Genomic DNA, 14,582 nt, shown 5'->3' with positions numbered 1-14,582 from the left:
ACCAGTTTCTACAAGGCATTTCCTATTTGGGGGAAATGTGCAATCCAACCCTGGATCAGTATTGTTCACATTTGTCTGCCAACATAATAACAACTATTTTAAATGACTCCCAAAGCTTTTACAAAATGAGCTTGGAGGGAGTCATCTCACGGCATCTTGTAATTCCAAGTATTTGTCTGAAATTAACTGGAGCAGAGGTGGTCACTCAACTGAATGACCATTTGAGTCTATAGAAAGGTAAAGCCGAGCCAAAATCTTTACTCTCAATCAACCTAGGGTGGAGGTGGTCAGAGGATATCAAATCCTACAGTAAACAGAACACAAATATTGCAGTCAGGATAAGTCAAGTAAATCAAGCACAAATCCATTATTGCTGACAATATTTTGGGGTTTAAACACAACTAAAAATTATGGTAGGTAGTGGTGCTACACCAGGAAGGGGGAAATCATTTTATTTTGGTATTTGCATCCTGCTTTTTCAAGGCAAAATGCCTTCACAAAGTGGCTTGCCAATAAATGCATATGGCATCAACCACAATAGATAGGATGAGATTTCATTTTAAAGGATATGGGGATAGACAAGAACCCCAGTGACAACTATAATTTCTGAGTCAATTAAACAGAAGCTGACCACACATTTTCAAGCTAGTTATAAGGCTAGTCTAAGGATGAATATTGTCTGCCATCTTTATAAAACAACCTCTTAGTTACAAACTCTCATTGACTACAGCTATGCAGTAGAAATCTCCAGTCTGCCTAAACTGGCATAAGGGAACTTCATAAAGGTGCTTCCAGACAGGGGCTTAATATTGTAAATGGGTCATGGAATATCACAAATTGATTATTGGCAATATTTAAAAATAAATAAATGTTGGATTTATTCAGAAAGGGTAAATCCGGATTACATGGGTGGGGAAAAATATGGGCTGGCATTTTGTTATCAACGACATCATAACAAATTCCTTCTGAAGATGAAGGGGCTTTCAATAATTTTTTTAAAAAATATATGTATTTATATACTGCTTAATTGCCAGAGTTTGTGGTATGGCATGGATGCCTGCTATTCAAAGAAGAGATGGGGAAACAAAAATGCCACTGGGCACATCCCTAAAGTAGTTCTTTGGATCCCAGCCTATGCAAACTGAACAAATTTGTATTTATTTTCTTGCTTTGAGTTTTATTCTGACACTGGTATATCTGGTGAGAGACATGAAGCTATATATAGCAGAGTCATTCTGTGTCCACAGGAAGTGCTGTTTAATCTCTCTCTGGCTCCAGAGATTTCAGATTTTGCTCACACACATTTTTGAACCTATCTTTGCAGTCTTAAGGGCTAGAAACTTGCATGAAAGGATAGAAATGACAACATGAATATGCAATATGCTAGCTTGTGTGTTCAATGTAAAAACCCTATCTTTCTGTGCTGCTGCAGCATCACAATACTGCCCGCCCCCTTAAAAAAAAATACCCACGTAGACTTGGCATCAGATACCAACTATCTGTATGCTTCTTAAAGAGGCCAGATTTTCATTTTTTGCAAACCAGAGTTCAAAACAGACGGGAACCTAAGCTGGAAACTGGTTGATAATTATGAAAGTCATTTTGAAATTACGATGTTCCTCTTCTCAAAGTCCTAATTTTTCTTATACAGTAACTAATGCATGTGCAAGATTCCTTTCTGAGATGTAGTTTTCACGAGGCCATTTGGGATTTGTAATGCACTGCCTAGGCAACTATGGAGCGCTCTCTTTCCTTCCTTGCAAGTGGTGTGTGATGCCACTTTGTCCCTTGATTAGCTGTTGTTCCATGTTTGTAAGCATGGGGCAGAGGCAGGAAGATGTGGCAGTGGTTAGAGCACTGGCCCAGGCAGCAACACTTTTACTTGGGAGATGAGTGGTGAATGCTGTTCAGATGTGGACACCTCTTTTCCCCACTGGCCTTCTTCATCTCCCACCCGATCTTGCAAGTGGAGCCAGATCCAGGTTAGCAATTTTGCAAGTTTTCTGGCAGAAGTGGAAATCGCAGAGGCAGGACTGGTTGAGGTGGAGACTGAGAAGAGAGTGAGGTCTGTGCTATGGTGGGGCAGGGGCAGAGGCTCACTCCAGTGACCAGATAATAGTTAGTTGTGTCAAAGTTAGAGTATGCCTGTCTTAGTTAAATGAGAGCTTCAGCAAGAAACAAGCTTAAATGAGGAGGGGGATGAGTGACTGCTCAGTCCTGTTGAATGTAACCGTCCAGAAAAGTGTAGGATTAGGATTTTTTAAATCACTACATTTCCTGTCCCCAACGCAACAGCCAGGCTTGTGATGTGTTTTTCTAAATGTTTACATGATGCATACAGCCCAAGGGAGGACATGTGAGTTATTTTATCTGGAAAATTCCTAGCTAAATTGATTGCTTGTTACAGATAGGTAGCCGTGTTGGTCTGCCATAGTCAAAACAAAAAAAATTCCTTCCAGTAGCACCTTAAAGACCAACTAAGTTAGTTCTTGGTATGAGCTTTCGTGTGCATGCACACTTCTTCAGATACACTGAAACAGAAGTTTCCAGACCCTTCTATATAGTGAGAAGGTGGGGAGGGGTATTACTCAGAAGGGTGGTGGGAATGGGTGATTGGCAGATAGCTGTGATGAGCCTGTTGACGACTCTTAACGACTGCAATAGGTCTTACAGGAAAAAGCAAGGGGTGAGAAGGTGAAAAGTGGCTTTGTCATGTATAATGAGATAAGAATCCAATGTCTTGTGCAGGGGTGACCCACTCCTAACCCACAGGACTGACTGCGCCCCCCCCCAAAAAAAAATCCACCCCAAGAGCAAACCACAGCACAGGCAAAAAAAATAAAATAGATACAGTGCTGAAGTAAGGCTGTTGTTTCATGCTATACATATTTCTCTGTCCTCCTTCATGACTAACAGAAACAAAACAAGATAGGTAACCAAGAATAAGCCAACACCACCAAATGTGTGAATTTCATACAAGTTGTAGGATTCAGCTTTCCTTGGCACACAATACAAGGAACATTTGAGCAGAGTTTTGATTTTCTTTTAAGCACTTCAAACATACAGATGGGTACCCAGCCTCCAAAGAACTCAATGATTCACAAAACAGCAGGCGCAGTGGATGTCAAGGCGTTATGCTGCTCATCAGTAACAACATTCAGTGAATGCCTTTGACACATTCCGCACTGTGGTCACAACAGCAATTCATGGCACTCTCTGGGGGGAAATGCTGTGTTTACAGAGTCACGTTTACTTACTGTACCGTATGTTTGTTCTTCGTATGTAAGTGCTTCCAATGTCTAAGTTCTTTTAGAAAATGAACTCTGCAGTCGGAATGAGAGCAGATTCTCCTGCATTCCTGTGGAACTACAGAAGTGTCCAATGTCACCTCAGCATATTCCTATGTTGTGCACGTGTCTCATAGACAAAGAACAACACAAACGGCAGCAGAGGAAAATGGCAAATCAGCCATTTGTAGCAGAGGGGAAAGTGGCAAAGCTCAGGAGGAACAGGAAGCATTGCACCTATTGCAGCCTTCTCATAGTCTCAATTACATACACGGGATAAGGACAATTTCTGTTGTATGTACTTCTTTTAAACATTTCACTTTCACAGTTTTCCTTGGAATGTACCACTGCACAGTGCTACAGGCTATTACCTTAAATAGGCATAAAGAGGACTATCAGTTAAAACATGCATGCCCAAACGGCTAAACAGCAAAACAGCCATTTTTACTTGCACAGTTGGCATATGAAGTCAAAGGATACTATTAGCGTCACAGCTTTGACAAATCTATGATATAAATATTCAGAGTATTAGTCTGCATAAAACAGTTATTGGGCTAGAGCTTTCTACCATGCACCACTTAAATTCAGACCCCTGTCTGTGGTGCTGAACTCACAAGCTACAACTAGGCTGCTGAACTCTCGAGATCCATTTTGATCCTCTTCCTATATGCCACAAGCAAACACATTGCAGGCCACTTCACACATTGCACTGAAGGAAGTGCACAGTCTTCTACTTGGATGCAATTAGTCACAGCAACAAAACCATCTCGCAGTGGCTTCAGACGATTCTCTAGGCTGATATTTCTTCACTTTCATCTCAGAGACCTGTCTGGCCTCTACCTTTTATCTACTTTGAAAGAAACAAACCTATAAAAGTTGTTTTGCTTTGGTTTTTTTTTAAGAAGGTGCCTGTCATTACAATGCACTGGACTTACCAGTCACTTTACAAGCTTCCAAAGCAGCACCTGGCTGTTGATGAGTAAATGGTGTCAAAAAGCTGGGCTCCTCTTCACGGTTACACATCTCATCTGTCAGTTTCCCCTCTCTGCTCGTTGCTTCTAGTTTCTCTGAAGAACCAGGGACAGTTTTCTTGAGAACAATCCCCCCTTCCTTTGACGCCCCCACCAAAGCCACATTTTCCAGAGATGTTTTTGCATCTTTAATAAAGGCAGTTATTCTTTCTTCACCTTGAGGGCGCTCAAGGGCAGCAAAATCATCTTTTTTTGACACCAGGGACATTGGCGCAGTATTTTCTCCATCATCCTTGTGCTCTTTCTGCTGTTCTGATAAAGTAGTGGGAATAGCTTTCTCCATTCCTTGTGGATTTCACCGTGTCAATTTGACAAACCAAACATCAAGGCTTTGGGTGGATTTGCATCAATTACTGCCAGACAACCTATAATAAAAAAGTGACAAAATGTTCAAAAGACTAAATTTCACACAAGCCCTTTTCAGACATTTTGGTTAAGATGCAGTACACTCAACAGCTTCTGAATTTATATAACAAATGCTTAAAAAAATGTAGCTAAGGCCTAGGAACAGCTCACATTTCTAGTGTGGAGCACAGCAATTCCTATTTCAACAGACTAGCATGCTACAAGAAAATGAAAAATATGAAAAATGAAAAACATATTAACCTCAACTTCACTGTAGGACAGAGGGTGGCCATGTGAAACAGGTAGTAGTAGGTTGTAGCAGGCCCAGACTGGACAGGAAGGCTGGCAGGTCTGGCCATGACCCAGTAACAAGTCTGAATCAGTCCTGCGGTGCCAGCTCAGTCCCTGACTCAGCAGCCTTGAAGCCACTATAACCTTTGTGAGGGATTGCAAACCTGTGGGCCTCTAAATGTGGTTTGTCTACAGGTCTCCTCATTTCTGGCCACTAGCCGTGATGGCGCCTGAACATCATGTGGAAGCCTACAGGTTTCTCACACCAATTCTAAGTGGTATTATATCATGCTTTGGGCTTTCTCTTTATTTGGCAACAGTGGCTATTAGCCATAATTGCCATGCTCTACCTCCACTGCCAAGAGGCAGTATGCTTTGAATGTCAGTTGTTGTGAACCAACGGTGGGGAGTGTGTTACTGCACTCAGATCCCGAGTCTAAACTTCCCAGAATAGGCCCCTGTGTTTGGCCAGAGTGCTGGACTAGGTGGTCCTTTGGCTTGATCCAGCTGATCTCTAAATGTTCTTATTATCATAATCAAAGAGTCATAGGCTGTTTTTTACAACTGACTAGCATGACTATTCCTCTGGAACTTGCCAGGAAGATTGTCCACAATGAATTATCTAGTTTGGGATTTAAGAGTAGGTCCATACCTTCACTATAAAATAACAGTGGGATGAGCTCTATTGACTTCTCCACATCCTTAATGAAAAATGTGTCTTAACCACATTTTAGCCATTGCCAAGATGTTTCTGAATGGGAACTTGAGGCACTAATAGTGCTGCAGCACAAGCATTAAATTGTACCTCTGCAATCTATGCTCACAAATCACGTCATCTCCTCAGAGGAGAATGGTTGCATTGAGTGCAAGTGAAAACAAGGAAGGGTAACTGTATGACACTTATGTTCACAGGGTCCATAGGGATACCTACTTCCCTTACAACAGTTTTCTTTTATCTTGGCTGTTGGACTACAACTCCCACCAACCCTGACAGGAGTTGTAGTCCAGCAGCATCTGGGGACCTCACTTTCGAGAACACTGCCTTACACGACACCTGATAGGATCCACAGTTCAAGAGTTGTAATGAGATGCAAGGGCAAAGCTTTCCACATAAAAAGCAAAAGACATTACCATCATGGGATGATGGGAAAGAAAGGAATCTGCTGAATTGTGGGCTGGTCTGCAACAATGAAGCCAACTCAAATCAGCATCAACAGAAATATAAAATAATAATAATAATAATAATAATAATAATAATAATAATAATAATAATAATTTGTTATTTATATCCCGCCCATCTGGCTGGGCTTCCCCAGCTACTCTGGGTGGCTTCCAACAAAATATTAAAATACAGCAATTCATCAAACATTAAAAGCTTCCCTAAACAGCATTCACAGCATATTGATGCAACCCACCTTTGGGATATCATAATTCAAGGGATGTGCTCTTGGGAATTTTCTTTTACCTTCCTCCGTATACTCATAATGACTATGCCTACACACAGGATTTACACTGTTTGTTATCGAATTATGTGAAATCTTCTGTTTTCCAGCTAGCTGCTACACCATTTCTTATCAATACTGCTCATTCTAGTTTCAGGCCTACAGAACTGAGCTAAACCCTCATAAAACAAATTTTAAAGCAAGACATAATGGAGTTCATTATGGGTTCAGGCAATTCCTTCAAACTGGCACTGTCACATTGAACAAAATAATATGCTGAAACCAATTTCATACACAGCAAGAAATACAGAACTCATTAATGCATTTTAGACATGTCCTATTAGTTTAAATATATTTATATATTTATTAACAAGAACCCCTATTTGTTTCAGAGATCCCAGTTAATTCTTGGCACAGAAACCACCTTTATTCTAGAACTGGCTGTGTATATATTATCTCTCACGCACATCCACTACATGCTCGTGTCACTGGGCCCCTCTTACGAGTCCTATTATCGCTTCAACTGCCCCACACCCTGACCAGTTAAACTAGCTACCAGTGAGACACAAATTATTTTTGTCCAAATTTATCAGTTCCAATGTCATTCTACATTAAAACTGACTGGGGAGAACACATGCCATGAACATACAACTTGCTCTCTATAAAACTTTAATTTCAAAATCATTATTCTGCACTCCGGATTACCTAACAACTTTCCTCAGCAATTAATATGAAATATACTACCACATACACACAATCCTCATGTAAAGGACATGTAACAAACAAGACAATGTTAATGAATTTGGGAATATTTGGGAATCTACTGTTAACAGCACAATCCATTTCCTGTTTATATGGGACCAATCAGCTCAAATCCCTAGGTGTCCCTTCCATGCACAGAAGGCTTTTGATCTAGGATGGATTCTGCTGGCAGTAGGAAGTGTGTCTGTCGGTCTGTCTGTATCTTTCCCATTCCCCCAGCAGCCCCTCTCCATTTCCTTCAGGTGGTTCCCCAACCCTTCAGTGGAGGGTTCAGAGGGAAATCAGCAAAGGTTACCTCTCGTCCACCTGCAAGAGAGTCTCATGAGCAGAACCCTAATCACAGGATGATCCTACCAGCAGAAGGGAACTCCTCCATATTCAAGCCATTGGGTTCACTGAAACTTAAAGCTAAAGGTAAAGGGACCCCTGACCGTTAGGTCCAGTCGCAGACAACTCTGGGGTTGCAGCGCACATCTCGCTTTATTGGCCGAGGGAGCTGGCGTACTGCTTCCGGGTCATGTGGCCAGCATGACTAAGCTGCTTCTGGCAAACCAGAACAGCACACGGAAACACCGTTTACCTTCCAGCCGGAGAGGTACCTATTTATCTACTTGCACTGCGTGCTTTCGAACTGCTAGTTTGGCAGGAGCTGGGACCAAACAACGGGAGCTCACCCCGTTGTGGCTTACTTACAGGTAAATGGGCCTCAGGCTGAAAGCCTATACTCACTTATCTAGGAGCAAGCTCCTTTGAAATGGGATTTGTACTTCTAAGTAGACGTTTGTTTTCACATACATGTGCATACAGTGGCAGTTAAGAATTCTATACAGACTTTTTTTTCCTCAGGCTTCCCAATACTTAGAGAGCCCCCCCCCCAAAAAAAATACACTTAATGAAACTGCGAAAGAACTTTAGGTTAAAATTCAAGCCAGAAAGTTAGCAATGGAAAAGAAGTGACCACAGTATGCCTCAAAAGCTTAAACTCCAAATCAGAAAGAACTAACTAATTACAAAACAAAACGAATTCATCAGTCAGAGATCTACCTTCATTTAAGAATATTTTAGCAGAGCAGACATAAGAGGCCCTTACATGTTGCCTGGTCCACAGGCATCATGTTATTATCTTATTGGCTACTTCTATCAAGCTCAGATTTGTTCTCTTTATACTGTACCAGCTAGAATCTAGAGCCAAGATGCAGAATGTCCATTTGGAACCTCAAGAAGTGCTGTAACTTATAGCAGTGAGCACTGAAGAGTGTGCACAAACCAGTGCAAGCAACAGAGCAACAAATGTAGTTACCACTAGGAGGAGATAGATGCCCAAAAGTGGTGATAAGTGAGGCTATGGCAATCTAAGTAAACACATGTGGCTGGTGCATGAGAGGTGCAAGATAAAATACAGGAGACAACAGCTTAGCAAGTCTTTTTCCTCAAGGTGACAAACTTGTTGCACCTTTCTTCCATACAGGCTGTTCCTGGATGACACATTCACCAGGCGAGCCACAATAATCACCCTGAAACATGTCTTCCCAATCTGTCACACAGTGGCATGTGCCAGGAGTGACCTTGTAAACCCAATATTAGTTCACAAAGATGCTACAGAAGAAGAGCAGCAATAACATTAGGTCTATATACATAAATACTTTGCCTGGCATCATCATGAGAGGCAATTTGGTTCTCAAACTGCCTGCCCTATTAGGTTCTTCTTCTGGTTTTGAGGCTGAAGAACTAAACAGGCCACGCCACCAACAAGCTACCTCTGACAACTATCATTGCACAGAAAATACTGGCCAAGGTAGACTGATGCAGTGCCAGAATTCCTTCTGTTGTGCACCTTTGCCAGGAGGAAGCAGAGCAAATTACTCAAGGAGGAAATTATTTTGGCAGTTACTGAGTAATTAATTTTTCTAAAGTGACAGTTATTAAAAGCACAGTTCAGGCACTCAAAATTGCCATAGCAGCCTTTTATAGGGTTAAGTTCAGAAATATAATACAGAAACTTCATCATTTGCCACAGATACTGTAGAAAAAACACAGACACACAAAATGAAAAAGAATGGGATTAGTTCCACAGAAAGGTTTCACACAGCAATACAAGTTCACAATTTTAAGATTATTATAGTCTGGATCCACCAAAACGTGCTGAAGCAGGTACAATTATCAAAACCATTTAAATGAAACAAAACTGCAATAGCATGTAAGTTTACTCTGAAGTAAGACCCATTATATTTTTCCTCAGGTTAGAGTGCACAAGATTGCAGCCTAGGAATGATATTTCTGTTTCTAGAGCCCAAACTTTGTGTGTGTGTGTGTGTGTGTGTGTGTGTGTGTGTGTTTGTATGTAAAACTTCCTGGTTAGCAGACCACAGTTGTCATGTCTTGTTGAATGCCTTTATGTACCACTTTCTGTCACAAGTGACCTCTAGACAGTTTAATTTAGTGATAAGATACTTTGTTGGCACAGTATATAGAAGCAATGCAACTTCAAAGAGAAAAATCAATCTGATGAAGAATTTGAGAAAATTGTTTAAGTAACACTATCCATGTACACGTTTCTTTACAGACATTTCTCTGGAGAGATATGCCTCAACCCCAGAGAAGTTACAATCTGAATTTTCCCATTGTGGCTTAGGCAAGGTGAGCAGAGACAGACTATTAACAGATCCAAGAAGAATTTTCAAAGAATCTTTTCAGGAGTTGTGGTCTCTCGCTTCCGAAAGTATGATAATTTACACAAAGAAGTGCTCTTTGGGCTCTCTTTCTCTGGCACCATACATAGGGCCATGTTCACAGAAACCCTTCCACATATATTATTTTTCTGAAGAGGCTAAATAACCTGCCTATATTGTTCTATACCTTGCTGCATTTCAGCTCAGAAATTCATCTTCAAAACGTTAGGAGAGTCTGTTGAATAAGGCCAATGGGCCCACTTAGTCCAGCATCCTATTCTCACAGTGGCCAGCTAGATGCCCTTGGGAAACTCACAAGCAGGATTCAAGCACAAAAGCATCCTCCCCTCCTGTGGTTTCCATCTTCATCATAAACCAATTAACAGAGCTACCATTACAGTAAAATGTTATGAAGCGTTTTAATAACTTGGTCACAATGAAAAAACCATGCATTCAGTCTTTCAGCTGCAATCACAAGCCTTCAAATGCACAAGGCATAGCTAATCAACAACTGCCTGAACATACAAGCAGACTGAGTTCTAAATTTAATAAAAACAAGCCTTTTAAAAGAAGTTAATTCCACAGCTTCAGTGCCAAATGCATGCATACATATGAGTCTCTAACTATTACTTAGCAGGTCTTCCCATTACACACATTTCTGCAGTAACACATCATGGAGGAACCAATAAGCAACTGTTAGAGGCCTAGGGAATACTAGCAGGCAAAAGAAGCCCCGTTTTCCATCACCAGTCAAGCAATCTGCCACCCATGAGAGACAAAGAGCAACTCTCCAGGGTGTGCAATCAAATAGTAAACTCTGTTTCTACCTGTCCCCACCAATTTATTTATCTTTTAATATTTCTATACAGTACTGCTTTTCAGTTTATTCCCCCCACAAGTAAGTTTATAACAATACAAATAACCATATACTAAAAACAATTAGTGTCAAAACTGTCCAACAGAAATAACAATATACTGTACATACTAGACAAACCTCTTTGGCAGAGAACTCCATTAGTGGAGGGCCTTCCCCAACCAAGAGAGACTTCTCTCCAGTTACCACTCACCTCATCTCACATTATTCCTAAAAGACTCCCAACAGCTTACTTGTTTTCCTGCCTGCGTCTCTATAAGAAACATGAAAGCTAGGAGCAGAGCAAAGGAATCTGATAGCTTTAGTAAACTCTAAGCCCTAGCTGGACTTTTCATCTCTTATTTGACCTAAATCTGTAACTTCTAGAAAGGCAAACAGTTACATGCCTGCAGTCACTCTTCACTATCAGTCTGTTGGGGGTAATTAAAAAGGTACCACTGACAAACCTTTACATATAGGATGCCCTGTAAATGCCTGTTTTAGTTCTTTTTAAGAGTTTTCATTCCTTTAGGATTACAGCAGTCCTCATACACTGGCCTGACTTGCACATCACACTAAGCTAAACCATGGCTTAGCTCAACATAGCAGCAGGAAGCCTGGAAGAGCAAGTCACATTATCTTCTCTGGAAGCCCACACACCTACATGATCACATTAAGTCATGGTTTGGCTTAGTGTGACATGTAAACCAGGTCACTGTGTCTTTTAGCTGAGCATCATATGGGTATCATAGAATCACAGAATTGTAGAATTGGAAGGGATCATGAGGATCATCTAGTCCAACCCCCTGCAATGCAGGAATCTTTTGCCCAATGTGGGACTCAAACCTCTGACACTGAGATGAAGAGTTTCATGTTCTACCGACTTGAGCTATCACAGCTACAAGTATTAATTGGTTAATTGAACTAATCAATGGCAATGAATATTCATCAGAGACTGGTCAGATGAAGTGGACTAGTCTACAAAAACTTATGCTTTAATAGATGTTAGTCTTTTAAATTGCCACAAGATTATTCATAGATTTTGCTGCCACAAATTAACATGGCCATACCCCTGAAACTCATCCAAAACTACATAGGCAAACTCATGTAATGTGGTGGACTATATATTTTAAGGCTCAAATAGTTCATCCTGAATGTTATAACTTTTCCAAATTCCAACAGACAGCACCGAACCTTTCTTCAGGCCATGTTCAGTAATGCAATCCTTTGCTGCAGATTATTAAGTCTCATATTACTGCTTCCTGCATATAATTAAGGGAGGTATACATTTGGTCTCACTCTACATCCCAACACCAATGGTGCCAAAAATCAACAATACATACTACCTCCCTCAAAAATATTCATTTTGCAGTTCTTCTATCTCCGTCACTAAGTATGCCTTTCACTCTCACTGTACACAGGTTAAGATGCATCCAAGTACTCTCAACAGTTCTGGCACTACCTGTTCTATTTCACCTTCAGCATCCCACTATTTCCTTTCCAATGGACAGTGCCAGCTGAAAATACGTAAACTAAGGTCTGCAAATGACATAACCACTTAACACAGGAAGACATCTGGGTATGGTAAAGATAAACACAATATAATAATTTAAGCAGAAAATGCCTCACCCCATATTAACTTCAAAACCTTTTAAAGTGCACCAATATTGTCCAAGGCTTCATATTTCACAACCTGATAGAAACAATGCTTACTCAGCACAGTCAAAATAATTTCTATTGGTCTTTCTACCAAGTAAGTAGGTTTAGGATAATAGTCTTAAGCACTGTCCTAACCGATTCTTTGATTTGCTGCAGCAGCAAACCTTTGGCAAATTGCCCAAGTGAGAGCACGCACCAAATAAATTGCCACTATCAATGGATAGGAAACTTACTTCTTAGTAGACATGTACTGTATAGGATTGTGTTGCAAGTCCCACAGAGTGCAATGGGGCTCACTCTCTCAGGTAATCAAGTACAGCAACTTAAAGAGGGGGGAAAGAGGCAGAAATCTGACACAAAGTAGACCTATGTCTGTGAGTCCTCATCCTAATGGGTGCAGCAGTTCCGTGTATTGCACTAGTTCAACCTCATCCATTTCTCACAACTATAACTTCATGTAACAGCGCATGACAACACACAGGAACTGTGCCAAGGAGAAGACAGTGGCTTCTTTACAATGAAGCCCCCAAACTCTTGGATCTTTGGGTCAAGCAAAAGGCAGGTGTCCTCTCTTGTCCCACCCACCTCGAGGCGCATTTGCTCTCCCTCCCAGAGGAAACACTGACTTACCGGCTTGCTGAAGAACCTCGGAAGTCATTCATGCCCCCACCCTAAGCACCACCACCCCACTCGCCCACGCAGAGGGTGTGTGTCCCTTCATGAGCATCCCGCTCAGTCTCATCACCTGATGCCAGGTCCGGATGCCCATCATTCCACGCACACCTGTGACCCGCCTGCCGCTCGGAAGTCCTTCGACGGACACCTTCCCCGGCACCTGTCCGCCTTCCCGGGCGCCTCCCCCCAGTCACCTGCAACCCTCTCGGGTGTGCCTCGCCGCCCAAGCCTCCTCGAGAGCGGGCACCTGCCACCTTCCACCTGCCCCATTCGGACTCCCCACCACTTGACCTCCCCACTCCGCTCCGCTCCAGGGGGGAAGAGCAGCCGGAGCTCCCGCCCGGCTCGTGGCCTACCTGTCACTTACCTCCCTGACAGCAAGGCTCATTCACGGGCGCTCCTTCCCTCCTCCTCCCTCCTTCCCTGTCACTTGCCCTCCTCCTAGGCACCGCCTCCTCGTCCCCTCCTGGCTCCATCCCCTCCGGTCAGGTCCTCCTTTCCCAGCCTCGCCGGGGCGCACTCACCATCATGCGCCCAGTGCTGCCGCCGCCGCCCCGCGCTGGGTGCTCAGGGCTTTCTCGTCCCCCCTCGGCAGCCCCGCTGCACCCTCCTCTTCTGCCCTCCACCCGGCTCCGGCCTCTTCAGCAGCAGCAGCCGAGGCCGCCGCGCCGGGGACATGGCTCCTTTAAATCCTCCTCCTCTCTCTCAGCTTCTCCCCCCGCGCCACCACTCCCCGCTCCGTCCCACCAACTCCCTCCCTTTCTCTACCCGGCCAGCCCAGCTGCCTGCGCCGCTCCCGCCGCGCCCCCCTCCCCTCTCCTCCTTCTGAGTCGCGACCGCAGAGCGTCTCTAGCAACGCGACGGCAGCGGCGCCATGTTGGGAGAGGCAAAACGAACTCTTTCCCCCCCCCCCACACCTCTCGCTCTGGGATGACGTCATGGGGCTGCCGAGGTCAGGGCCTCAGGCAACTATACTGCGCGCGCGGGGCAGGCTGGGGTGGGGTGTCTGAACTAGCTAACTGGCCGGGGCACTGTGGTGACTCAACTTGCCCAGGGTCAAAGCTAATACCCTCCGAGCTGTGGCAACGTGGCTTCTCTCTTGGTGGCCACCTGTATCCGGAAAAGAAAACCAGGCACGGGCCATGTTATGTCCAAAAGCCCGTGGCCATTGGGGAGGAGGGAGAGAGGGCAGTGGGCAGGTGTATTGGCACTTCTTGCCTGGAGTTACGCCTGAGGAGACCGGCCGGGCAGTCGCCCTGGGAGGGAAGGAAGGAAGGAGGGAAACCTGCATGGCTCCTTTCTTGTTTCACCGGCCAGCGGCTCCTGTCACACGACGTCCAGAAGCGCTAGCCTCGAATACACTTATTTCTGACTTGGTCCAGCACGCATGGCGGGAAGGAGGCGCGCCCCCTATCGGAGAGCCCTATTGCTAACCGCCTCAGCGTCCCGAAATCAAAGCGAAAGGGCCAGAAGAACCCATACATACAAGTTCTTCAGCCTTTGATATGAGTGGGGTTTAGCTGGGTGGCAAACCTAAAAGCGAGCGACCCGGCCGCATCAGGCGTCCA

General features: G+C 43.6%; 1 protein-coding gene across 10 annotated transcripts in view; it reads right to left on the bottom strand.

Moving 5' to 3' along the window:
- WIZ (WIZ zinc finger) overlaps positions 1-14,355 on the bottom strand; it is a 54,997-nt gene extending 40,642 nt beyond the window's left edge. For 7 of the 10 annotated variants that reach the window (XM_081894924.1, XM_081894930.1, XM_081894931.1 and 4 more), the window contains exons 1-2: positions 13,382-13,429; positions 4,223-4,683 (exon numbers count right to left, since the gene is read on the bottom strand). In XM_081894924.1, the coding sequence (XP_081751050.1) occupies positions 4,223-4,601 (379 nt within the window). In that variant the 5' untranslated portion in view covers positions 4,602-4,683; positions 13,382-13,429. Of the gene's footprint in view, positions 1-4,222; positions 4,684-13,084; positions 13,109-13,381; positions 13,430-13,538; positions 13,742-14,232 lie in introns of those variants that run through there. The other 3 variants (XM_081894926.1, XM_081894927.1, XM_081894928.1) reach the window with 3 other exon arrangements.
- Between the last annotated feature and the right edge of the window lie 227 nt (positions 14,356-14,582).

Source organism: Podarcis melisellensis (genome assembly GCF_964234715.1).
Source record: "Podarcis melisellensis genome assembly, chromosome: 2".
NCBI lineage: Eukaryota > Metazoa > Chordata > Lepidosauria > Squamata > Lacertidae > Podarcis > Podarcis melisellensis.
Note: the sequence above shows the minus strand (reverse complement) of the source record. Positions and strands in the feature narration are given on the sequence as shown.